General features: G+C 42.2%; 1 protein-coding gene across 1 annotated transcript in view; it reads left to right on the top strand.

Moving 5' to 3' along the window:
* LOC120053538 (PDZ domain-containing RING finger protein 4-like) overlaps window positions 1-26,498 on the top strand; it is a 120,771-nt gene that overhangs the window by 77,590 nt on the left and 16,683 nt on the right. The window contains exon 4 of the mRNA XM_039000672.1: window positions 13,303-13,401. Coding sequence (XP_038856600.1) covers window positions 13,303-13,401 — 99 coding nt within the window. The remainder of the gene's footprint in view (window positions 1-13,302; window positions 13,402-26,498) is intronic.

The following is a 26,498-nucleotide window of genomic DNA, read 5'->3' as shown; positions in this document are numbered from 1 at the left end:
GGGGCCCTTTGCCTTATCAAGGATTTACACACCAGTGTGTGTCTGTGTGTGGGGGGGGGGGGGGGGGGGGAAACATTTGGGAAAGGAAACAGGGCTGCCAGAATACTTCCCATTCCAGACACACACACACACACACACTCCACAATGTTTTATCCAACTTCTTCTAATCACGTCAATCTGTTTTTCCTGTTTATTTAGCCACAGGTCCTCTCCACTCTACCACCACATAGTCATTAATTATACTAACTTATTCAGGCTTCTCCCACTCAACGAGATGGGGAAAGACATTAAAACATCACACACTTTCACTTGTGCCTTCGGTTTCATTTCATTTGATCATTTGTGTGGTATATTTTTAGCGAGATGTCTTCGAGACAACCCCATGGGTAAGGCAGATATTTGACATCAAAAACTCATCTAGACAATTCCCCTCGATTTTCATATGCTGTTTTTAGAGGATGTTTTACCGAAAAACAATGTCTATTACATCTGAATTCCTCACACAATCTCTGTTTCCTTCATGACTCCTTTATTGCGTCATGAAACCCTCAGTAGTCTCAGTCACTGTGTCTAACGCGTCCAATGAGGATGTCAAACGATACACCATTAGTCGTAGTTATAATATCCCATCAAATATATATTTTTATTTTCCTGTTCATATCTCTTCAGCTGTAAATCCTTTCATCGCTTTTCCTTTCATATCCTCTTTCATTCAGTGATGGGGATTTTAAGTTGTCATAGGCTGCATCCCAAAAGGCAATCATTTCACTATATAGTGATTTGCTTTTGCCCAGAGCCTATAGGGAATTGGGTGCTATTTGGTATTCCTATATAGTGCACTACTTTTGACCAGGACCTATAGGGAATAGGGTGCTATTTGGTATTCCTATATAGTGCACTACTTTTGACCAGGACCTATAGGGAAAAGGGTGCTATTTGGGACACATTAATTTCATTAAGAAACAGTCCGTTAGAGATCTGAGGTATCAGCAGGTGGAGTCTGTCAAAGAAATGAAGACCAGAGAGCTCTGACAATAGATACTGAGTACACAAAACAAGCTAAACACCTTCTTTGCGCGCTTTGAGGGTAACACAGTGCCACCGACGTGGCCCGCTCCCAAGAGGAATACCTATGTAAGAATGCTGTTCATTGACTATAGATCAGCATCCACCACTGAACCCCGTCCTGTGCAACTGGGTCCTGGACTTTCTGACTTCCACCTCCAGGTGGTGAAGGTAGGAAACAACACCTCCGCTACGTTGATCATCAACACAGGGTCCCCACAAGGGTGCGTGCTCAACCCCCTTCTGTTCTCCCTGTACCCCCATGACTGCTTGGCCACGCATGCCTCCAACTCAATCATCAATTTTGCAGACAACACAACAGTTGTAGGCTTGATTACCAACAATGATGAGACAGCCTACAGGGAGGAGGTGAGGGCCCTTGCGGAGTGGTGCCAGGAAAATAACCTCTCCCTCAACGTCAACAAAACGAAGGAGCTGATCATGGAGAGAGCACGCAGCAGAGGGAGCACGACTCTATCTACATCCACGGGACCGCAGTGGAGAAGGTGAAGATCTTCAAGTTCCTCCGCGTACACATCATCGACGATCTGAAATGGTCCACTCATACAGACAGTGTGATGAAGAAGGTGCAACAGCGTCTCTTTAACCTCAGGAGGCTGAAGAAATGTATCACCACCTGGTACATCAACTGCACTGCTCGCAACCGAAGGTTAATAATGGAACATTAGTCACTTTAATAATGTTGACATACTGCTTTACTCATTTCATATGTATATACTGTATTCTATTCTACTGTATTTTAGTCAATGCCACTCGGACATTGCTCGTCCTAATATTGATATATTTCTTAACTCCATTCTTTTACTTTAGATTTGCGTGTATTGTTGTGAATTGTTAGATATTACTGCACTATTGGAGCTAGGAACACCCGCAATAACATCTGCTAAATATGTGTATGTGACCAATACATTTCCCCTAACGTTAACCCTAACCATGACCCTAACTTCAACCCTAACTAAGGCTGTGGTGCTCATGAAATTTTGTCAGCTGGTTATTGTCATGCAAAAGACTGACAGTGTCACGGTAATTGTCCAATAATTTGCTTAAACATGTTTAGCATCTCCAGGCATCCATGCTAGCCGCTGATCCGCGCCGATGGAACATCTACCGTTGAAGTCGTAAGTTTACATACACTTAGGTTGGAGTCATTAAAACTAGTTTTTCAACCACTCCACACATTTCTTGTTAACAAACTATAGTTTTGGCAAGTCGGTTAGGACATCTACTTTGTGCATGACACAAGTAATTTTCCCAACAATTGTTTACAGACAGATTATTTCACTTATAAATCACTGTATCCCAATTCCAGTGGGTCAGAAGTTTACATACACTAAGTTGACTGTGCCTTTAAACAGCTTGGAAAACGTTTGACCCATGTTAAACAATTTAAAGGCAAGGGTACCAAATACTAATTGGGTCTATGTAAACTTCTGACCCACTGGGAATGTGATGAAAGAAATAAACGCTGAAATAAATCCTTCTCTCTACTATTATTCTGACATTTCACATTCTTAACATCAAGTGGTGATCCTAACTGACCTAAGACAGGTCATTTTTACTAGGATTAAATGTCAGGAATTGTGAAAAACTGAGTTTAAATGTATTTGGCTAAGGTGTGTGTAAACTTCCGACTTCAACTGTATATTTTAAAAAGTCTAATAAATCAATTGAATATACACCATCACAACAAATCAATTATTTATTTTAGGTAGGTTTAAAGAAACATTATGATATGAGGAAAATGGATTTCAGAAGAACAGAATATAAGTTGGCCTACTGTATGTTATCTGTCTATGCACCATACCATAGGGTGTAGGCTTAGCAGACAAGATACGCTTATAAGTCCCATGCCATTATTTTATGCAACATGCAGCACAACACATCTCCTTCACATAAAGTTGGTCAGGCTGTTGATTGTGGCCCTTGTCACACTCCTCTTCAATGGCTGTGCGAATTTGCTGTATATTGGTGGGAACTGGAACACGCTGTCGTACACGTCGATCCAGAGCATCCCAAATGGGCGATGTCTGGTGAGTATGCAGTCCATGGAAGAACTGGGGCATTTTCAGCTTCCAGGAATTGTGTACAGATCCTTGCGACATGGGGCCGTGCATTATCATGCTGAAACATGAGGTGATGGCGACGGATGAATGGCACAACATTGGGCCTCAGGATCTCGTCACGGTATCTCTGTGCATTCAAATTTCCATCAATAAAATGAAATTGTGTTTGTTGTCCGTAGCTTATGTCTGTCTACCCATACCATAACCCCACTGCCACCATGGGGAAATCTGTTCACAACGTTGACATCAGCAAACCACTCGCCCACACGACACCATACACGTGGTCTGCCATCTGCCCGGTACAGTTCATACTGGGATTCATCCATGAAGAATACACTTCTCCAGTGTGCCCAGCATTTGCCCACTGAAGTCGGTTACGACGCCGAACTGCAGTCAGGTCAAGACCCTGGTTAGGACGATGAGCACGCAGAAGATCTTCACTGAGACCGCCTCTGACAGTTTGTGCAGTAATTCTTGTGTAATGAGCATGCAGTTACATCAGCTTCTTGATATGCTACACCTGTCAGGTGGATGGATTATCTTGACAAAGGATAAAATACTCACTAACAGGGATGTAAACACATTTCTGGTCACGGATCCCTCCGGAACTGTCATTATGCACACCTGGCCCCTATTCCCATTGATTAGCAATTGTAGAAGTGTGCCCTTTGTTCACCATTGTCCTGTCGATTATTGTTGCTATGTCCGTTGGTCGTGTGAGATCCTGTGCTGTGTTGTTTTGGCTTTCGTGCCACTTGTATTGTGGGTTTTGTCCCGTGTTGTATCATTGTGCGCTTGTGTTATTTACTCGAGGTACACCTCGCTCTTTTGTTTTGAGTTTCAACCTTGTGTTTTGTATACGTGTTTGTTTGGTCTTCGTCCCCGTGCCTTTACACGGCACGCTGTAATTAGGGTGAAATAAAAAAAACTATTATGCATTCCTGCACCTGTCTCCCGACCCTTTATACCAACGTGACATTTCTGCACAAAATTGGAAAGAAATACGCTTTTTATACTTATATAACATTTCTGGGATATTTTATTTCAGCATTTATTTTTATCATTTATATTTTTAATGTATACCAAAACAATCAGTGGGAAATAGGAACCAGGTGTGCTTAATTAGACAGTTGAGTGCCTAGAGGCCGGTGACGTAGACCTCCGAAACTGGTTCACAGAATGAGCAACAGTACCGGAGGGATCCATGACAATATAGGCCTATTCGTATGGATAAGCTCTAATATGCATATGAGTGTTTTGAATGAATCAACACCTTAGAAAGCGCTGTCCATTTTCATTGTGTTAGACTTTGAAACAACATCCACAACGACCATGTTTTCCACTCAGTTTCAACCTGTTGTTGAACTTCTTTCTTCAAATTGATCAATCACAGTGAGGTGAGATTTAAAAGCACATACTGTTTTGATGACAAGTTTTTGATGTGATTTTCCATTGCATTTGCGTTGATGTCAGAGTGGTTACTGGGACAATAGAGCCCTGAGAACCAGGTCATTAGCGACATGATGATCGTTAGCGAGTTGGGTACTACTAAAGCATGTCCGGAGTGCGTAAGAGGTGATTACTGTAACTTAGCAGTCACATGGAATTTTTATGTGGTCATGACTCATGACTGCTGGTGTGGCGGTAATACATTCACAGCAAAGCCCTTACTCTAACCCCTAGCCTAGCTAATTTTAGCTACCTAGCTAACTTTAGCCGCAACAAATTGGAATTCGTAACACATTATCATACATATTGCAAATTCGTCAAATTTTTGTAACATATCATACGAAATGGATGATGGACATCCATAAATTAATACATACCATACAAAATGGAGTAGGACAGATTTACATTTACTATGCTATGCCTACCCCTGAGTCCAGGTTGATTAGTGTTGCAGCATGTCTCTCTTTCTAAAACTATCACCCGAAATTGTTGCAAAACCTACAAGCCTGTTCAACCTCTCTTTCGTATCGTCTGAGATCCCCAAAGATTGGAAAGCTGCCGCGGTCATCCCCCTCTTCAAAGGGGTAGACACTCTAGACCCAAACTGCTACAGACCTATATCCATCCTACCCTGCGTCTTCGAAAGCCAAGTTAACAAACAGATCACCGACCATTTTGAATCCCACCGTACCTTCACCGCTATGCAATCTGGTTTCCGAGCTGGTCATGGGTGCACCTCAGGTCCTAAACGATATCATAACCTCCATCGATAAGAGACAATACTGCGCAACTGTATTCATCGACCTGGCCAAGGCTTTCAACTCTGTCAATCACCACATTCTTATTGGCAGACTCAACAGCCTTGGTTTCTCAAATGACTGCCTCGTCTGGTTCACCAACTCCTCTCAGATAGTGTTCAGTGTGTCAAATCGGAGGGCCTGTTGTCCGGACCTCTGGCAGTCTCTATGGGGGTGCCACAGGGCTCAATTCTCGGGCCGACTCTTTTCTCTGTATACATCAATGATGTCGCTCTTGCTGCTGGTCATTCTCTGATCCACCTCTACGCAGACGACACCATTCTGTATACTTCTGGCCCTTCTTTGGACACTGTGTTAACTAACCTCCAGACGAGCTTCAATGCCATACAACTCTCCTTCCGTTGCCTCTAACTGCTCTTAAATGTAAGTAAAACTAAATGCATGCTCTTCAACCGATCGCTACCAGCACCTGCCCGCCCGTCCAGCATCACTACTCTGGACGGTTCTGACTTAGAATATGTGGACATCTACAAATACATAGGTGTCAGGTCAGACTATAAACTCTCCTTCTAGACTCACATTAAGCATCTCCAATCCAAAATTAAATCTAGAATCGGCTTCCTATTTCGCAACAAAGCATCCTTCACTCATGCTGCCAAACATACCCTCGTAAAACTGACTATCCTTGACTTCGGCGATGTCATTTTAAAAACAGCCTCCAACACTCTACTCAGCAAATTGGATGTTTCTATCTCAGTGCCATCCTTTTTTGTCACCAAAGCCCCATATACTACCCACCACTGCGACCTGTATGCTCTCGTTGGATGGCCCTTGCTTCATATTCGTTGCCAAACCCACTGGCTCCAGGTCATCTATAAGACTTTGCTAGGTAAAGCCCCGCCTTAACTCAGCTCACTGGTCACCATAGCAACACCCACTCGTAGCACGCACTCCCGCGGGTATATTTCACTGGTCACCCCCAAAGCCAATTCCTCCTTTGGCCGCCTTTCCTTACAGTTCTCTGCTGCCAATGACGGGAACGAATTGCAAAAATCATTGAAGCTGGAGACTCATATCTCCCTCACTACCTTTAAGCACCAGCTGTCAGAGCAGCTCACAGATCACTGCACCTGTACATAGCCCATCTGTAAATAGCCCATCCAACTACCTCATCCCCATACTGTTATTTTTATTTTTTATTTTTTGCTGCTTTGCACCCCAGTATCTCTGCTTGCACATTAATCTTCTGCACATCTATCACTCCCGTGTTTAATTGCTAAATCATTATTTTTGTCATTATTTCCCCACTATGGCCTATTTATTTCCTTACCTCCCTTATCTTACCTCATTTGCACACACTGTATACAGACTTTTTTTTCTATTGTGTTATTGACAGTATGTTTGTTTATTCCATGTGTAACTCTGTGTTGTTGTTAGTGTCGCACAGCTTTGCTTTATCTTGGCCAGGTCGCAGTTGTAAATGAGAACTTGTTCTCTACTGGCCTCAACTGGTGAAATATATATATTTTTTTAAATGTCAATGGACACTGGGTCTCTTTGATGGTCTGTCGTAGTGGGAAGGCTGGGGCTAAAGGGGGAGTCAGTGGCTAGAAGGGGATGGGGGCATATACAGTATGGCCAGGGTGGAGCAGGGGAGTATGGGAAGAAGGCGGAGGGCTGTGATGGGAGATGAAATGGGGTGGACAGGGGCTGTGGTAGATTGGGAAGCTTTAGGGAGAGAGTGTCTCAATGAGGGGACATACAGTATTGCTGGAGTGGAGAGGCACCAGGTGGCTGTCTGTGGCAGCTCTATTTGCTCCCACTTTCCGCTCTCTCCTCTTCCAGCCTTTGGTCTCTGATCCCCCTCTTCTCCCCTCCTCCCAAAGTGTCTGACATATCTGACACGTGTAACCAGCCAACCTACAGATGTCACGGAGAAAATGAATCTCTCTATTTCTTTTATTTCTTCTTCCCAAACCTATTTGAGCCCCCTTTGCCCCTTTTCTACACACACACACACACACACGCACACACGCACACTCACACACAACCACACACATGCAAGCACGCACGCACACACACACAATGTCTCGAGGAGTCTGTGGTGCGCTAATGAAGGCCTTGTGGAGAGGCCATTTCACACTCAATTCCCCTCAACACCCCTGACGTGTTATAACATTGGGACACAACCAGTTGGACTATTGGTTGTCTTTCTAGTAGTCTGTGTTGTTGGTACTGTAGCCTACCCTACTGTATGTGTGTCATGTATTTTGAAAGTGTTGATTGAGATGCAATTTCCATCCGTTATCAATGTCCTGCTGTTTATGTACATTAGGTCCTGAAAATAGCTATTCCTCTAAACGTGTGTGGTGTACAAGGCCAATTGTGTTTTGTTTCATATGATTATATGGTATTGATATGATTGATATGGCTTTGGCCCCCTTTCATGCGAAAGGTTCCCAAAATGTTAGGTTGTTAGAACAGTCTGGTGGGAACATTGTGGGGACGTCACAAAATACATTTTCACAAACTCTAGAACTGTCCAGTAGGGCTGACATTCAGATCATGTTTGTTTCAGGGTGCACAAAGCATTCCTTTGATGTTGCAAGAATGTTGACAGAACAACCTTTATTGGTTCTTTAAAGGTTCCCGGAACATTTAATTAGGTTGCCCATCAATGGAATAATATGTTAAACCTAAAACAAATATCCTATGAATGTCATAAATATCACACGCCCCGATAAAGAAAATGAGAATTAAAAACAGGTTCAGCCTGGTTCGAGGGTGATCCTGTTGAGTTACTCCACCTCCAGAATTGCATTTGGCGAAAGGCTCAGCACACGCATACTCAAACTGACTGGCTCTCGTTCAGGGAAATTAGAAATAAGAGCACTCAGGCTATCCAGAAGGCCAAAGTTAGTTACTTTAAGGAGCAGTTCTCTCTCTGTGGGTCTAACCCCAAGAAGTTCTGGGGAAACGGTTAAAAATCTGGAGAATAAACCCTCCTCCTCACAGCTGCCCATGTCCCTTTAATGTTGATGATGTGGTTGTTACTGACAAGAAGCACATGGCTGAGCTCTTTAATCACCACTTCATTAAGTCAGGATTCCTATTTGACTCAGCCATGCCTCCTTGCCCGTCTAACATTTCCTCATCTCCCACCCCTTCTAATATGATTATCCCCGATGCTTCTCCCTCTTTTTCCCCTGTCCCACTACAAAGTTTCTCCCTGCAGGCAGTCACTGAGTCCGAGGTGCTAAAGGAGCTCCTTAAACTTGACCCAAAAAAAACATCTGGGTCAGATGGTTTAGACCCTTTCTTCTTTAAGGTTGCTGCCCCTATCATCGCCAAGCCTATCTCCAACCTTTTTAACCTGTCTCTCCTTTCTCCGGAGGTTCCCACTGCTTGGAAGGCAGCCACGGTTCGTCCTTTATTTAAAGGGGGAGATCAAGCTGATCCTAACTGTTTTAGGCCTATTTCTATTTTGCCCAGTTTATCAAAAGTGTTGGGAAAACTTGTCAATAATCAACTGACTGGCTTTCTTGATGTCTATAGTATTCTCTCTGGTATGCAATCTAGTTTTCACTCAGGTTATGGATGTGTCACTGCAACCTTAAAGGTCCTCAATGATGTCACCATTGCCCTTGATTCTAAGCAATATTGTGCTGCTATTTTTATTTACTTGGCCAAAGCTTTTGATACGGTAGACCATTCCATTCTTGTGGGCCAGCAAAGGAGTATTGGTGTCTCTGAGGGGTCTTTGGCTTGGTTTGCTAACTACCTCTCTCAAAGAGTGCAGTGTATAAAGTCAGAAAATCTGCTGTCACAGCCACTGCCTGTCACCAAGGGAGTACACCAAGGCTCGATTCTAGGTCCCACGCTCTTCTCAATTTACATCAACAACATAGCTCAGGCAGTAGGAAGTTCTCTCATCCATTTATACGCAGATGGTAGTCTTATACTCAGCTGGCCCCTCCCCGGATGTTGTGTTAAATGCTCTACAACAAGCTTTCTTAGTGTCCAACAAGCTTCCTCTACCCTTAACTTCTACTTGGTCACCATCCCGGATCCGGGAGCATCCTCATCAGTAAAAAACTGACTAGCATAGCCTAGCATAGCGCCACAAGTAAATACTAGCATATAAATATCATGAAATCACAAGTCCAAGACACCAAATGAAAGATACACATCTTGTGAATCCAGCCATCATTTCCGATTTTTAAAATGTTTTACAGCGAAAACACAATATGTATTTCTATTAGCTAACCACAATAGCAAAAGACGCATATTTTCACCATTTTTTTACCGCATAGGTAGCTATCACAAAACCGAACAAATAGAGATATAATTAGTCACTAACCAAGAAACAACTTCATCAGATGACAGTCTTATAACATGTTATACAATAAATCTATGTTTTGTTCGAAAATGTGCATATTTGAGGTATAAATCATAGTTTTACATTGCAGCTACCATAAAAAATATCACCAAAGCAGCCGGAATAATTACAGAGAGCAACGTGAAATACCTAAATACTCATCATAAAACATTTATGAAAACTACATGGTGTACAGCAAATGAAAGATAAACATCTTGTGAATCCAGCCAATATTTCAGATTTTTTAAGTGTTTTACAGCGAAAACACAATATAGCATTATATTAGCTTACTACAATAGCCAAACACACAACCGCATTCATTCATCAAGGCACGTTAGCGATAGCAATAGGCACGTTAGCGTTAGCGAATAAACCAGCAAAATATATTAATTTTCACTAACCTTCATAAACCTTCCTCAGATGACAGTCCTATAACATCAGGTTATACATACACTTATGTTTTGTTCGAAAATGTGCATATTTAGAGCTGAAATCAGTGGTTATCCATTATGCTAACGTAGCTTCTATTTCCCAGAATGTGCGGATATTTCTATTAGACTCTCACCTATTCTGACCAAATAGCAATTCATAAACATTACAAAAAAATACATGTTGTATAGGAAATGATAGATACACTAGTTCTTAATGCAATCGCAGTGTTAGAATTCTAAAAATATCTTCATTACGACATAAGGCTTATGTTATAGCGAGGAGAGTGGCCAAAACCTGGGCGCAAAACTACTAGTACACAGTTCGACACATATATGAAATAGCATCACAAAATGGGTCCTACTTTTGGTGATCTTCCATCAGAATGTTGGACAAGGGGTCCTTTGTCCAGAACAGTCGTTGTTTGGATTTAGAACATCGTTTTTCCCTCTTGAATTAGCAAGCACACTGGCCAAGTGGCGCGAAGCTCCCCATCGTCAACAAACACAGACAACGCAACACGACTAACGTCCCGAAAAAATTTCAATAATCTATTAAAACTATATTGAAAAAACATACTTTACGATGATATTGTGACATGTATCAAATAAAATCAAAGCCGGAGATAGTAGTCGCCTATAACGACGGCTTTTCAGAAGGCAATTCCAGGTCCATGTTCGCGCTCTCCAGAAGAAAAAAAAATGGATGACTCGTCATGCCAAGATGATTTATTCCACCTCAGACCAAGATAAACACTTCCTTTCTTCTCTCACTTCCTCTTGACATCTAGGGGAAGGTGTATGACGTGCATGTATACTCATACGTATCATTCCCATTTATAGGCAGGCCCTTGAACAGAGCATCATTTTCAGACTTTCCACTTCCTGGTCAGAAAGTGTGCTGCCAAATGAGTTCTGTTTTACTCACAGACAAAATTCAAACGGTTTTAGAAACTAGAGAGTGTTTTCTATCCAATAGTAATAATAATATGCATATTGTACGAGCAAGAATAGAGTACGAGGCCGTTTAAATTGGGCACGATTTTCCCCCAAAGTATAAATAGCGCCCTCTATCCTCATCAGGTTAACCTGTCTAGCCCCAGCGTTCCGCTAGCGGAACTCCTCCCACATTCCACTGAAAAGGCAGAGCGCGAAATTCAATTTTTTTTTTTTTTTAAATATTTAACTTTCACACATTAACAAGTCCAATACAGCAAATGAAAGATACACATCTTGTGAATCCAGTCAACATGTCCGATTTTTTAAATGTTTTACAGCGAAAACAGCACGTATATTTATGTTAGCTCACCACCAAATACAAAGAAGGACAGACATTTTTCACAGCACAGGTAGCATGCACAAAGCCAACCTAACTAACCAAGAACCAACCAAACTAACCAAGAAACAACTTCATCAGATGACAGTCTTATAACATGTTACACAATAAATCTATGTTTTGTTCGAAAAATGTGCATATTTGAGGTATAAATCAGTTTTCCATTGCAGCTACCATCACAGCTACCGTCAAAAATAGCACCGAAGCAGCCAGAGTAATTATAGAGACCAACGTGGAATAACTAAATACTCATCATAAAACATTTCTGAAAAATGCATAACTTAAACATTGTATGAATGTCATCACAACTGAGCATATTTAGTGCTTTTGGAACATATGTCTTGTAATGTGTCCACACGGTTACCACAACCTAATTACATGTTTTGGGAACATTTAAATAACTCAGAAAGGCTGTTCTGTCAACATTCTTGCAACATCAAATGAATGTGTTGTGCAACATGATACAAACATTCTCTGAATGTCTGCACAACTCGACAGTTCCTGTGTTTTGTGAACCTTTCTCTTGTCATATCCCAACAATGTTCCCACAACCTAAAGAAATGTTTTAGGAACTTTTAAAGAACATAAAAAATGTTTTCTGAGAACGTTCTTCTAGCATCAGGTGAATGTTTTTTCATTTTAAAATATACATTGTATAATCATCTGCACAACTGGATAGTTTGTCTTTTGGGATGTCCCCACAATGATCCCACCATACTGTTTCGACAAACATTTGGGAACCTTTAAAGAACAGACAAAATGTGTCATCGGAACATTCCTACAACATCAGGCAAATGTTTTATACAATCATCAGCATGACTAGACAGTTTTTGTGTCACGGAACCAATTTTGGTTTGCTGGAACATTATAGTGAATGTTAGGATATTAAAAAAATATATTTAAAAAATGGGGGGGAAAAACACATTTTGTTATCAAAAACATTCTTTGAAAATTTTGGGGATGTTCTCATCCTAATGTTTGATAAAACCAGAACTTAATGGGAATATTAGCTAATGTTCTGGGAATGTTCCCGGTTTGTGGGTTGTCTCTCCATGAGGACTCTTCAGAGATGAGGAATACTTCAGTGGCGGGTCGTGCAACTCTGAATATATTCACGACATTAGCATAATTCTATGAATTTATTTACCAACTAATAATCTAATATTAGGCTGTAACTGCGCGGTAAAAACACTTGAGAGCTTCTGACAGTTATCAAAGACATGACTGATCAAGCCGTTCACTGAACGTTTAGAGAACAGCTTTCATCGAACACACACACTCAAACAGTTAAGACAAGCTCCTCTACCCTGCCAAAGTCAATATGCTGTTTGATAACAAGTAGGGTATGATGTATGTGGCTACAGCTTCAATGTCTGCATTTTTTATACATTGATGTACTTGGCACACCTACAACTTCATTTTTATGTGGTCACTGTTGCTCTTTTGTATCTAATTATGCTAATTAATATAATGGATTACATTCATTAGGACTCATGGCACTTTATATTGCATCTGCATCTCTCAATATAAATCTCAATATACTTTTGAAGTCAAGGTCAAACTCTCAAAAGCAACATGTGGATGTTGTCTCAAAGTAGACTCATATTTTTTTACCCCCCAAAAAATGCAATCTCTCAATGTATTGCCACCGTATCTGCTCTAACAACACAACACAGGTGGTGTGTTCTTGTCCCTTCTGTGTGTATAGGTGATAGAGCTGTGTCGACTCAACAGCCAGGAGAAGCTGGTTAGTGTTGTTATCCATGTGTGGCTTGTTGACCTCCCGTTCTCTGTATGTCTGCAGGAGGTGGAGCTGTGTCGACTGAACAGTCAGGAGAAGCTGGGCCTGACGTTGTGCTACAGGACAGACGAGGAGGAGGACATGGCTATCTATGTCAGTGAGGTGAGACAGCAGGAGTGGGACTGAGGGTAGCTAGGGAACAGCTGCTGTTCGTCTTCTTATTCTCATTCTTCTTCTTCTTCTCTCTCTCCATCCTTACAGTTTTCATCGACTTGATAAAAAAATGTATGCATGCATTTCCACCAGTCCTGTCTGTTTATCGGTTCTTTGAGGTTTCAAAGAGTGCATTCCCGAAAGTATTCAGAACCCATGACTTTTTCCACATTTTGTTACGTAACAGCATTATTCTAAAAACTATTCAATTGTTTTTTTCCCCTCATCAATCTACACACAATACCGCATAATGACAAAACAAAAACATGTTTTTAGAAAAGTTAGCAAATTTATTTAAAAAAATAAATAATGACATTTACATTTACATAAGTATTCACACCCTTTACTCAGTACTTTGTTGAAGCACCTTTGGCAGTGATTACAGCCTCAATTCTTCTTGGGTATGACACTACAAGTTTGGCACACCTGTATTTGGGGAGTTTCTTCCATTCACCTCTGCAGATCCTCTCAAGCTCTGTCAGGTTGGAGGGGGAGCGTCGCTGCACAGCTATCTTCAGGTCTCTCCAGAGATTTGCGATCAAGTTCAAGTCCGTGTTCTGCTTAGGCCACTCAAGTCATTCAGAGACTTGTGCTGAAGCCACTCCTGCGTTGTCTTGGCTGTGTACTTAGGGTCGTTGTCCTGTTGGAAGGTGAACCCCAGTCTGAGGTCCTGAGCGCTCTGGAGCAGGTTTTCATCAAAGATCTCGCTGTACTTTGCTCTGTTCATCTTTCCCTCGATCCTGGCTAGTCTCCCAGTCCCTGCTGCTGAAAAACATCCCACACAGCATGATGCTGCCTCAACCATGCTTCACCATAGGGAAGATGCCAGGTTTCCTCCAGACATGACGCTTGGCATTCAGGCCAAAGATTTCAATCCTTTAGGTGCCTTTTGGCAAACTCAAAGCGGGTTGTAATGTACTGAGGAGTGGCTTCCATCTGGCCTCAACCATAAAGGCCTGATTGGTGGAGTGCTGCCCAGATGGTTGTCCTTCTGGAAGGTTCTCCCATCTCTACAGAGGACCTCTGGAGCTATGTCAGAGGGACCATCGAGTTCTTGGTCACCTCCCTGACCAAGGCCCTTCTCGTCCAATTGCTCAGTTTTTCCGAGCGGCCAGCTCTTGGAAGAGTCTTGGTGGTTCCAAACTTCTTCCATTTAAGAATGGTGGAGGCCACTGTGTTCTTGGGGAACTTCGACGCTGCAGAATTTTTTCGGTACCCTTCCCCAGATCTGTTGTAACGTTCGTCTGGTGGTGTATTAACGGACCAAGGTGCAGCGGGTGATGAATACATACTGACTTTATTACAAACAGACGAAACACTGACAAAACACTAGAACAAACTACAAAACAATAAACGAAGGCAACAGACCTGAAACAAACGAACTTACATATAGACGAAGGACGCAAGAACAGGAACCGACTACCTTAAACGAACGGACAAACGAAACAGTCCCATGTGGAATACACTGACACAGGAACAATCACCCACAAACAAACAGTGAGAACAACCTACCTTAATATGACTCTCAATCAGAGGAAACGCCAAACACCTGCCTCTAATTGAGAGCCATACCAGGCAACCCATTAACCCAACATAGAAAACACATAACATAGACTACCCACCCAAACTCACGCCCTGACCAATTAAACACATACCAAACAACAGAAAACAGGTCAGGAACGTGACATCGGTGCCTCGTCACAATCCTGTCTCGGAGCTCTACAGACAATTCCCACGACATCATGGCTTGATTTTTGCTCAGACATGCACTGTCAACTGTGGGACCTTATATAGACAGGTGTGTGCCTTTCCAAATCATGTCCAATCAATTTAATTTATCACAGGTGGACTCCAATCATGTTGTAGAAACATTTCAGGGATGATCAATGGAAACAGGATGCACCTGAGCTCAATTTTTTCTTTATTTTTAATACATTTGCAAACATTTCTAAAAACCTGTGATGTACAGTATATGTTTAGATTGATGAGGGGAAAAAAAGATTTAATGCATTTTAGAATAAGGCTGCAACATAACAAAATGTGGAAGAATTCAAGGGGTATGAATACTTTCCGAATGCACTGTAAATACACTGATATAACTGTGAAAGGAATACAGCATTCTAGACTTTCAGGACTAAATCAGTTGTGAGCTTAGTTAATATTGAATATGTAGAGAGTCTGTAATTTAATATGATTACACAGACTAAAAATACATGAATCGTTGGACTGGCACGTCATAATTTTTATATTTGCAATAATATAGATTAAACCAACTCGTAAAAAAAAGGCACTATAGTCTTTCTTTGAGTGTATATCCCTGTTCTTCAAATAGAACTGACATGTTTTGCAAGCTGAGGTTACACTATTTGTGCCCACAGTCAAGGCTTTTTTTCTCTGTTTCTCCCACTTATTGGCAGCACTTACAAAGCACTGTCCTCTCCTCCATTCTGCCCAACTTACACTCTCTCTCGCTCTCTCTCTCTCTCTCTCATTCGTTTGAAGTTAGCTCAGACCCGCAAGGTATATGCAGCTGAACATGAGTTGAATACAGATCGCTGTAGTCACTGGACTGCTTCTCCTCTCAAGTGTTCAGTCTATAAAAAGTCAAACCAAGGAGAGCGTGCTGCATTTACATGAGCTTCTTTGACTGTCACTCCGTATTTCAGCTGTGTTTCAGAGAGTGAATTGTGTTTCTGATCTCACATAAATACCAATGAACTATACAGTCTCATGCATACTATTTGGCAAAGCACAAGATGTAGTGTTTAAAAAGGACATGTTATATCACGCTTTGTGTAGTATGACTTTGCTTAAAAATTGGTTTGAGAATAAGCTATGTAGTGTTTATGAAGTCTTTATGAATGACCTATAAAGCCTTTATAAGTTGTAGGGTCTTGCTTTAAATGGCGTGCAGCTTATAAAGGCTTCATAAAGCCTTCATAAACACTACATAAATGTGTTATGAATCAATATAACCGTATGTCATCCTTTATAAAAGGTTCATAAATGTGGCTTAACTGTGTGACATAACCACCAATGTCAAATCTGACATAACCCACTATGTAAAATATGACTTTTTAAAATTTAACCAGGCAAGTCAGTTAAGGACAAATTCTTATTTTCAATGATGGCCTGCCTTGTTCAGGGGCAGAACGACATATTTTTATCTTGTCAGCTCGGTGTCACGCCCTGACCATAGAGAGCTGTTTATTCTCTATGATGGTTAGGTCGGGGTGTGATTAAGGGTGGGTTATCTAGGGGAATTATATATCTATGTTGGCCTGGTATGGTTCCCAATCAGAGGCAGCTGTTTATCGTTGTCTCTGATTGGGGATCATATTTAGGTAGCCATTTCCCCATTGTGATTTGTAGGATCTTGACTATGACTATGTATAGTTGCCTGTGAGCATAATTATAGCTTCACATTTCGTTTGTTCGCTTTATTGTTTTTGTTCTTTGAGTTTTCTCTTCCTAATAAAAGGGATGGAAACATACCACGCTGCATCTTGGTCCAATCATTATGACGATCGTGACACTCGGGGATTCGATCTAGTAACCTTTCTGTTACTGGCCCAACGCTCTAACCACTAGGCTACCTGCCGCCCCATAAACCTGTGCTTTATAAAGGGTGGCATAAGGACCTCTTAATAAAGGCCTTATAAATCATATTAAATGAAGGCTTCACAAAGCATTTATAACCCTGTCATGCATCTTGGGAGAGCATTGCAACACCAGGATATTGGGTTCGATTCCAGGGACCACCCAATTTGTAAAAATGTATTCACGCATGACTGTAAGTCGCTTCGGATAAAATCGTTGGCAAAATTGTATATATTATATTACACTAAAACATTGCTAGGATGGCCCAACCTCTTTCCCTCCTGGGTGTATATAGTCAATATTGGACCTAACCTCAACTTCCCCCAAAATGCTGTGTTGCAGGATGACACACATTCTAAAGTTCAGTCATGCACAGCTAAAAAAACGTTGATAGAGCCTTTTAAAGTTTTTAAAATGTGCCTACTGTTTTTTTCTCTCCCAAATTCCATTTTCTTGGTTTTTGTTTTTCCAGGTTTTGGATGTCTCCATTTGTTCTGGTTTACTCCAGTTTTTTAAACACTTTTTTTAATAGAAAACAACTAAATTGGATTTTGTGTGTTCACAACAATGCTTAAACCAAATCAGGGGATGACTTTTGAGGTCTTGGAAAAATCTAAGAAATGTAGATTTTTTGTGTAGTTGCCCTTTAATTCAGTGAGCATGCCCTGTACTTTTGTTTGGTTAGCGGGTTTTCTGTAGTGCAGTAAGCACACGTGATGTGATTCGGCTGCCAATGGAATGGGTGGAGTAAAAGTCCAAGAATCCAAGATGGCGTAGCAGTCAGGCGTCTTTGTCTTCGTCTTGTCGTGTCCCGTGTATAAATATTTTTATATATTTTTTCTTCGCATATATTTTTGAAACATTTTTCTTAACCTCAACTTCAACATACTCTCCTGCAACCCGCCTCACCCAATGTGGTATGGATCTGCTATTTGCTTTACTTTAGAACCGGAACCCCCAACAGAAGCTAGCTACTGCTAGCAGTCATCAGCTAACCTTTAGCCCGGACAACTCCTGCCAGTCTGCACAGCGCAATTCAACCCAGAGCAAATCGGACTTCTTCTTCTCCATATCTCCGGATTACTACCGCAAGCTCTGAACCTTTTCACCTGGATCATCACAGCTAGCTAGCTGCTATCCGAGTGGCAACTCCTGGCTAACGTCTCTGTCTCGAAGCAAGCACCAATTAGCCTGGAACTAGCCTATGCTAGGCCCATCTCCCGGCTAGCTGAAGAGGTCCATCAGCCACTCTTTGGGCTACAATACACATGCGGTGACCTCACCTGGTTTAAATGGTGTCTCTAGAGACAATACCTCTCTCATCGTCACTCAAGGCCTAGTTTACCTCCACTGTATTCACATCCTACCATACCTTTGTCTGTACATTATGCCTTGAATCTATTCTACCGCGCCCAGAAACCTGCTCCTTTTACTCTCTGTTCTGAACGTACTAGACGACCAGTTCTTATAGCCTTTAGCCGTACCCTTATCCTACTCCTCCTCTGTTCCTCTGGTGATGTAGAGGTTAATCCAGTGCCTAGCTCCACTCCCATTCCCCAGGCGCTCTCATTTGTTGACTTCTGTAACCGTAAAAGCCTTGGTTTCATGCATGTTAACATTAGAAGCCTCCTCCCTAAGTTTGTTTTATTCACTGCTTTAGCACACTCTGCCAACCCGGATGTCCTAGCCATGTCTGAATCCTGGCTTAGGAAGGCCACCAAAACCCCTGAAATTTCCATCCCTAACTATAACATTTTCTGACAAGATAGAACTGCACAAGGGGGCGGAGTTGCAATCTACTGCAGAGAGAGCCTGCAGAGTTCTGTCTTACTATCCAGGTCTGTGCCCAAACAATTTGAACTTCTACTTTTAAAAATCCACCTTTCCAGAAACAAGTCTCTCACCGTTGCCGCTTGCTATAGACCACCTTCTGCCCCCAGCTGTGCCCTGGACACCATATGTGAATTGATTGCCCCCCATCTATCTTCAGAGCTCGTGCTGTTAGGTGACCTAAACTGGGACATGCTTAACACCCCGGCCATCCTACAATCTAAGCTTGATGCCCTCAATCTCACACAAATTATCAATGAACCTACCAGGTACAATCCCAAATCCGTAAACACGGGTAACCTCATAGACATCCTCCTAACCAACCTGCCCTCCAAATACACCTCTGCTGTCTTCAACCAGGATCTCAGCGATCACTGCCTCATTACCTGCGTCCGCAATGGGTCTGCGGTCAAATGACCACCCCTCATCACTGTCAAACGCTCCCTAAACACTTCAGCGAGCAGGCCTTTCTAATCGACCTGGCCCGGGTAACCTGGAAGGATATTGATCTCATTCCGTCAGTAGAGGATGCCTGGCTATTCTTTAAAAGTGCTTTTCTCACCATCTTAAATAAGAATGCCTCATTTAACAATTTTTGAACCAGGAACAGATATAGCACTTGGTTCACTCCAGACCTGACTGCCCTTGACCAGCACAAAAACATCCTGTGGCGTACTGCATTAGCATCGAATAGCCCCCGCGATATGCAACTTTTCATGGAAGTTAGGAAACAATATACACAGGCAGTTAGAAAAGCAAAGGCTAGCTTTTTAAAACAGAAATTTGCATCCTGTAGCACAAACTCCAAAAAGTTCTGGGACACTGTAAAGTCCATGGAGAATAAGAGCACCTCCTCCCAGCTGCCCACTGCACTGAGGCTAGGAAACACTGTCACCACCAATAAATCCATGATAATTGAGAATTTCAATAAGCATTTTTCTACGGCTGGCCATGCTTTCCACCTGGCTACCCCTACCCCAGTCAACAGCCCTGCTCCCCCCACAGTAACTTGCCCAAGCCTCCCCCATTTCTCCTTCACCCAAATCCAGATAGCTGATATAATGAAAGAGCTGCAAAATCTGGACCCCTACAAATCAGCCGGGCTAGACAATCTGGACCCTCTCTTTCTAAAATTATCCGCCCAAATTGTTGCAACCCCTATTACTAGCCTGTTCAAACTCTCTTTCGTATCGTCTGAGATCCCCAAAGATTGGGTAGGTGCCACGGCCATCCCCCTCTTCAAAGGGAGAGACACTCTATACCCAAACTGCTACAGACCTATATCTATCCTACTCTGCCTTTCTAAGGTCTTCGAAAGCCAAGTTATTAACAAACAGATCACCGACCATTTCGAATCCCACCGTACCTTCTCCGCTATGCAATCTGGTTTCCGAGCTGGTCATGGGTGCACCTCAGCCACACTCAAGGTCCTAAAAGATATCATACCGCCATCGATAAGAAACAATACTGTGCAGCTGTATTGATCGACCTGGCCAAGGCTTTCAACTCTGTCAATCACCACATTCTTATCGGCAGACTCAACAGCCTTGGTTTGTCAAATGACTTTGGACACTGTGTTAACTAACCTCCAGACGAGCTTCAATGCCATACAACTCTCCTTCCGTGGCCTCCAACTGCTCTTAAATGCAAGTAAAACTAAATGCATGCTCTTCAACTGATCGCTGCCCGCACCTGCCCGCCCGTCCAGCATCACTACTCTGGACGGTTCTGACTTAGAATATGTGGACAACTATACCTAGGTGTCTGGTTAGACTGTAAACTCTCCTTCCAGACTCACATTAAGCATCTCCAATCCAAAATTAAATCTAGAATCGGCTTCCTATTTCGCAACAAAGCATCCTTCACTCATGCTGCCAAACATACCCTCGTAAAACTGACTATCCTTGACTTCGGCGATGTCATTTACAAAACAGCCTCCAACACTCTACTCAACAAATCACAGTGCCATCCGTTTTGTCACCAAAGCCCCATATACTACGTATGCTCTTGTTGGCTGGCCCTCGCTTCATATTCGTCGCCAAACCCACTGGCTCCAGGTCATCTATAAGTCTTTGCTAGGTAAAGCCCCGCCTTATCTCAGCTCACTGGTCACCATAGCAGCATCCACCCGTAGCACGCGCTCCAGCAGGTATATTTCACTGGTCACCCCCAAAGCCAATTCCTACTTTGGCCGTCTTTCCTTACAGTTCTCTGCTTCCAAATCACTGAAGCTGGAGACTCATATCTCCCTCACTAACTTTAAGCACCAGTTGTCAGAGCAGCTCACAGATCACTGCACCTGTACATAGTCCATCTTTAAATAGCCCATCCAACTACCTCATCCCCATACTGTTATTTATTTATAAAAGAAAATTGCTCCTTATTTAATTTTTTTGCCCCTTTGATACTGGGCATCTCTGCTTGCACATTCATCTTCTGCACATCTATAACTCCAGTGTTTAATTGCTAAATTGTAATTGTTTTACCACTATGGCCTATGTATTTCCTTACCTCCCTTATCTTACCTCATTTGCACACACTGTACATAGACTTTTTCTATTGTGTTATTGACTGTATGTTTGTTTTACTCCATGCGTAACTCTGTGTTGTTGTTTGTGTCGAACTGCTTTGCTTTATCTTGGCCAAGTCGCAAATGTAAATAAGAACTTGTTCTCAACTGGCCTACCTGGTTAAATAAAGGTGAAATAAAATAATACAAATAAAAAAGGCCAGCAACACTCCGTATTATTCAGAACGCCATGAAATGACACCATATATACAGTGGTGTAAAGTACTTAAGTAAAAATACTTAGTTTTGGGGGGGGGGTTCTTTACTTTACTATTTACATTTTGGCAACTTTTACTTTAACTTCACTACATTCCTAAAGAAAATAATGTACTTCTTACTCTTACATTTTCGCTGACACCCAAAAGTACTCGTTACATTTTGACAGGAAAATAGTCCAATTCACACACTTATCAAGAGAACATCCCTGGTCATCCCTACGGCCTCTGATCTGGCAGACTAAATTATGTCTGAGTTTTGGAGCATGCCCCCGGCTATCCGTCAATAAAAACAAACAAGAAAATGTTGCCGTCTGGTTTGCTTAATATAAGGAATTTGAAACGATTTATACTTTTACTTTTGATACTTACAGTTGAAGTCGGAAGTTTACATACACTGAGGTTGGAGTCATTAAAACTTGTTTGTCAACCACTCTGCAAACAAACTATAGTTTTGGCAAGTCGGTTAGGACATCTACTTTGTGCATGACACAAATAATTTTTCCAACAATTGTTTACAGACAGATTATTTCACTTATAATTCACTGTATCACAATTCCAGTGGGTCAGAAATTTACATACACTAAGTTGACTGTGCCTTTAAACAGCTTGGAAAATTCCAGAAAATGATGTCATGGCTTTAGATTCTAAGACATCAGACATCTTGGCTCAAGTAGTTGCAGATCTGATTTCAAGCCCGGCAAAATTCAGCCTTCAACTCGACGAGACCACAGACGTTTCCAATCTAAGCCAGCTTGCTGTATTCGTGCGCTATGTGAAAGACGACGTGATAAAGGAAGATTTTTTATTTTGTAAGCCTCTTACAACAACAACTAAGGCAACCGATGTGAAGAAACTTGTGGATGACTTCTTCAAAGACAACAATCTTTCGTGGGATATGGTTTCTGCAGTTTGTTCGGACGGAGCTCCAGTCATGCTGGGAAGAAAGTCTGGTTTTGGTGCGCTAGTGAAAGCCGATGCACCACACATCATTGTTACGCATTGTATTCTGCACAGGCATGCGTTGGCAACAAAAACCTTGCCTCCAAAACTGGCAGAAGTATTAAAAATTGTAGTGGAATGCGTGAACTATGTGCGAACTAGTGCTCTGAGGCACCGCATCTTCAGTGAGCTGTGTAAAGAAATGGGCTCTGAATTCGAGGTACTTCTGTACCATTCTAACGTTCGGTGGTTATCCCGGGGACAGGTGCTGAATCGTGTTTTTGCCGTGCGTGTGGAATTAGCCCTGTTTTTGCAAGAGCACCAACATTGTCATGCAGATTGCTTCAAAAATTCTGAGTTCATTCTCATTTTAGCGTACATGGCTGATATCTTCGCAGCTCTCAATCATCTCAATCAAAAGATGCAGGGCGGTGGAGTCAACATCATCGAAGCGGAGGAAAACCTGAAGGCTTTTCAAAAAAAGCTACCGTTATGGAAACGACGAACAGAGAACGATAACTTCGCAAACTTTCCCCTGCTGGACGACTGTGTAAGTAAGATCGAAGATGTATCTGGAATCGGAGACATTTCTGTACCCGCGGAACTGAAGCAAGCAATTGCCACGCACTTAGATGAGCTTGCAAAGTCTCTCGACGGATACTTCCCTACAAGAGAGTCATATCCAGCATGGGTGAGACAACCGTTCACGTTTAGTGTTGAGACAACAGATGTCAATGATGAATACCTCGATGAAATCATTGAAATTCAGCAGAGCCAGGTTCAACAGCAACTCTTCAGAACAACAACGCTTTCAACGTTTTGGTGTCAACAAATGGTAACGTACCCTGTTATTGCTAAGAAAGCTCTGGAGATTTTCATACCGTTTGTTACAACATATCTTTGCGAGCAATCCTTTTCGAGGATGCTGGACATAAAAATGAAGAAAAGGAACAGACTTTGTTGCGAAAATGACATGAGAGTGGCACTTGCCAAGGTGAAGCCGCACATTTCTGAACTGGTCTCTGAAAGGCAACAGCAGAAGTCACACTGATTTGCAGTAAATATTCATTATTATGTTTTTGTTTTTGTGTGAAAATCATGTTTTGATGATTTTGTTCTTTGAACACACGGTGTTGATGTTGATGCACGGTTCATTTTGTGCACCAGTAAAATATATACCTATGTTTTGAATTTGAAAAAATCATATTTTATTTTTCCAATTAAGAAGAGTTCGGTGAATGCGCATATGAAACTGGTGGGGTTCAGTACCTCCAACAAGGTTAAGAACCACTGCTTTAGAAGCTTCTGATAGGTTAATTGACATCATCTGAGTCAATTGGATGAGTACCTGTGGATGTATTTCAATGCCTACCTTCAAACTCAGTGCCTCTTTGCTTGACATCATGGGAAAATCTAAAGAAATCAGCCAAGACCTCAGAAAATAAATTGTAGACCTCCACAAGTCTGGTTCATCCTTGGGAGCAATTTCCAAATGCCTGAAGGTATCACGTTCATCTGTACAAACAATAGTACCATACTTTGGTGCGAAAAGTGCAAATCAATCCCAGAACAACAGCAAAGGACCTTGTGAAGATGCTGGAGGAAACAGGTACAGAAGTATCTATATCCACAGTAAAACGAGTCCTATATCGACATACCTGAAAGGCCGCTCAGCAATGAAGAAGCGACTTCTCCAAAACCGCCATAAAAAAAGCCAGACTACGGTTTGCAACTGCACTTGAAATCACTGGCCACTTTAATAAATGGAACACTAGTCACTTTAATAATCTTTACATATCTTGCATTACTCATCTCATATGTAAATACTGTATCTATACTATTCTACTGTATCTTAGTCTATGCTGCTCTGACATTTCTCATCCATATATTTTTACATTCTTAATTCCATTCCTTTACTTAGATTTGTTTGTAATCGGTATATGTTGTGAAATTGTTAGATATTTCTTGTTAGATATTTCTGCACTGTCAAAGCAAGAAACACAAGCTTTCGCTACACCCGCAATAACACGTGTTTAGCAGATGTTATGTGACCTATACGATTTGATTTGATGCCATTTTTTACATTGGTGATTGTCACACAGTTGCCACATTTATGAACCCTTTATAAAGCATGACATACGGTTATAGATGCTTTGTAACAAATGTATGTAGTGCGTTTGAAGGCATTATGAAGGCTTTATGAAGCTCTATATGTTGAACGTCATTTACAGCGGGACCAGTTGTAGTGTGTTCATTGTGGGATCAATATTAGTTATCAGCGTCATTATAAAACACAATGACAACTGGAATTGTGTGATCACGCTCTCCGCAGCCGATGTCAGTAAGACCTTTTAACAGGTCAACATTCACAAGGCCGCAGGGCCAGACGGATTACCAGGACGTGTACTCCGATCATTCACTGACATTTTCAACCTCTCCCTGTCTGAGTCTGTAATACCAACATGTTTGAAGCAGACCACAATGTCTCTGTGCCCAAGAACACTAAGGTAACCTGCCTAAATGACTACCGACCCGTACCACTCACGTCTGTAGCCATGAAGTGCTTTGAAAGGCTGGTCATGTGTCACATCAACACCATTATCCCAGAAACCCTAGACCCACTCCAATTTGCATACCACACCAACAGATCCATAGATGATGCAATCTCTATTGCCCTCCACAGTGCCATTTCACACCTGGACAAAAGGAACACCTATGTGAGAATGCTATTCATTGACAAAAGCTCAGCATTCAACACCATAGTGCCCTCAAAGCTCATCACTAAGCGAAGGACCCTGGGTCTGGACTTCCTGACGGGCCGCCCCCAGGTGGTAAGGGTAGGCAACAACACATCTGCCACGCTGATCCTCAACACTGAGGCCCCTCAGGGATGTGTGCTTAATCCCATCCTGTACTCCCTGTTCACCCATGACTGCATGGCCAAGCACGACTCCAACACCATCATTAAGTTTGCTGACGACACAAAAGTGGTAGGCCTGATCACCGACAACAATGAGACAGCCTATAGGAAGGAGGTCAGAGACCTGGCTGTGTGGTGCCAGGACAACAACCTCTCCCTCAATGTGAGCAAAACAAAGGAGCTGATCGTGGACTATAGGAAAAGGAGGGCCGAACAGGCTCCCATTAACATCGACGGGACTGAAGTGGAATGGGTCGAGAGTTTCAAGTTCCTTTGTGTCCACATCACCAACGCACTATCATGGTCAAAACACACCAAGACAGTTGTGAAGAGGGCACGACAACACCTTTTCTCCCTCAGGAGACTGAAAACATTTGGCGTTGGTCCTCAGATCCTCAAAAGGTTTTGCAGCTGCACCATCGAGAGCATTCTGACGGGTTGCATCACTGCCTGGTATGGCAACTGCTCGGCAACTGCTCGGCATCTGACCGTAAGGCGCTACAGAGGATAATGCGTACGGCCCACTACATCACTGGGACAAAGCTTTCTGACATCCAGGACCTATATACTACATACAGTCACCCAAGTCATAGACTGTTCTCAGTGCTACCACAAGCGGTACCAGAGTGCCAAGTCCAGGACCAAAAGGCTCCTTAACAGCTTCCACCCCCAAGCCAAAAGACTGCTGAACAATTAATCATATGGCCACCCGGACTATTTACAAGTTCCCCCCTCCCCTCCCCCCATTTGTTTATACACTGCTGCTACTCGCTGTTTATTATCTATGCATAGTCACTTTACAAATTACCGTACCTCCGCACATTGACTCGCTACTGGTACCCCCTGTATAAAGCCTCGTTATTGCTATGTAATTTTCTTGTGTTACTTTTAGATTTTTTTTTACTTGAGTTTATTTAGTAAATATTTTCTTAACTCTATTTCTTGAACTGCATTGTTGATTGAGAACTTG

The sequence above is a fragment of the Salvelinus namaycush genome, chromosome 9 (assembly GCF_016432855.1).
Source record: "Salvelinus namaycush isolate Seneca chromosome 9, SaNama_1.0, whole genome shotgun sequence".
In the NCBI taxonomy this organism is placed as follows: Eukaryota; Metazoa; Chordata; class Actinopteri; order Salmoniformes; family Salmonidae; genus Salvelinus; species Salvelinus namaycush.
Note: the sequence above shows the minus strand (reverse complement) of the source record. Positions and strands in the feature narration are given on the sequence as shown.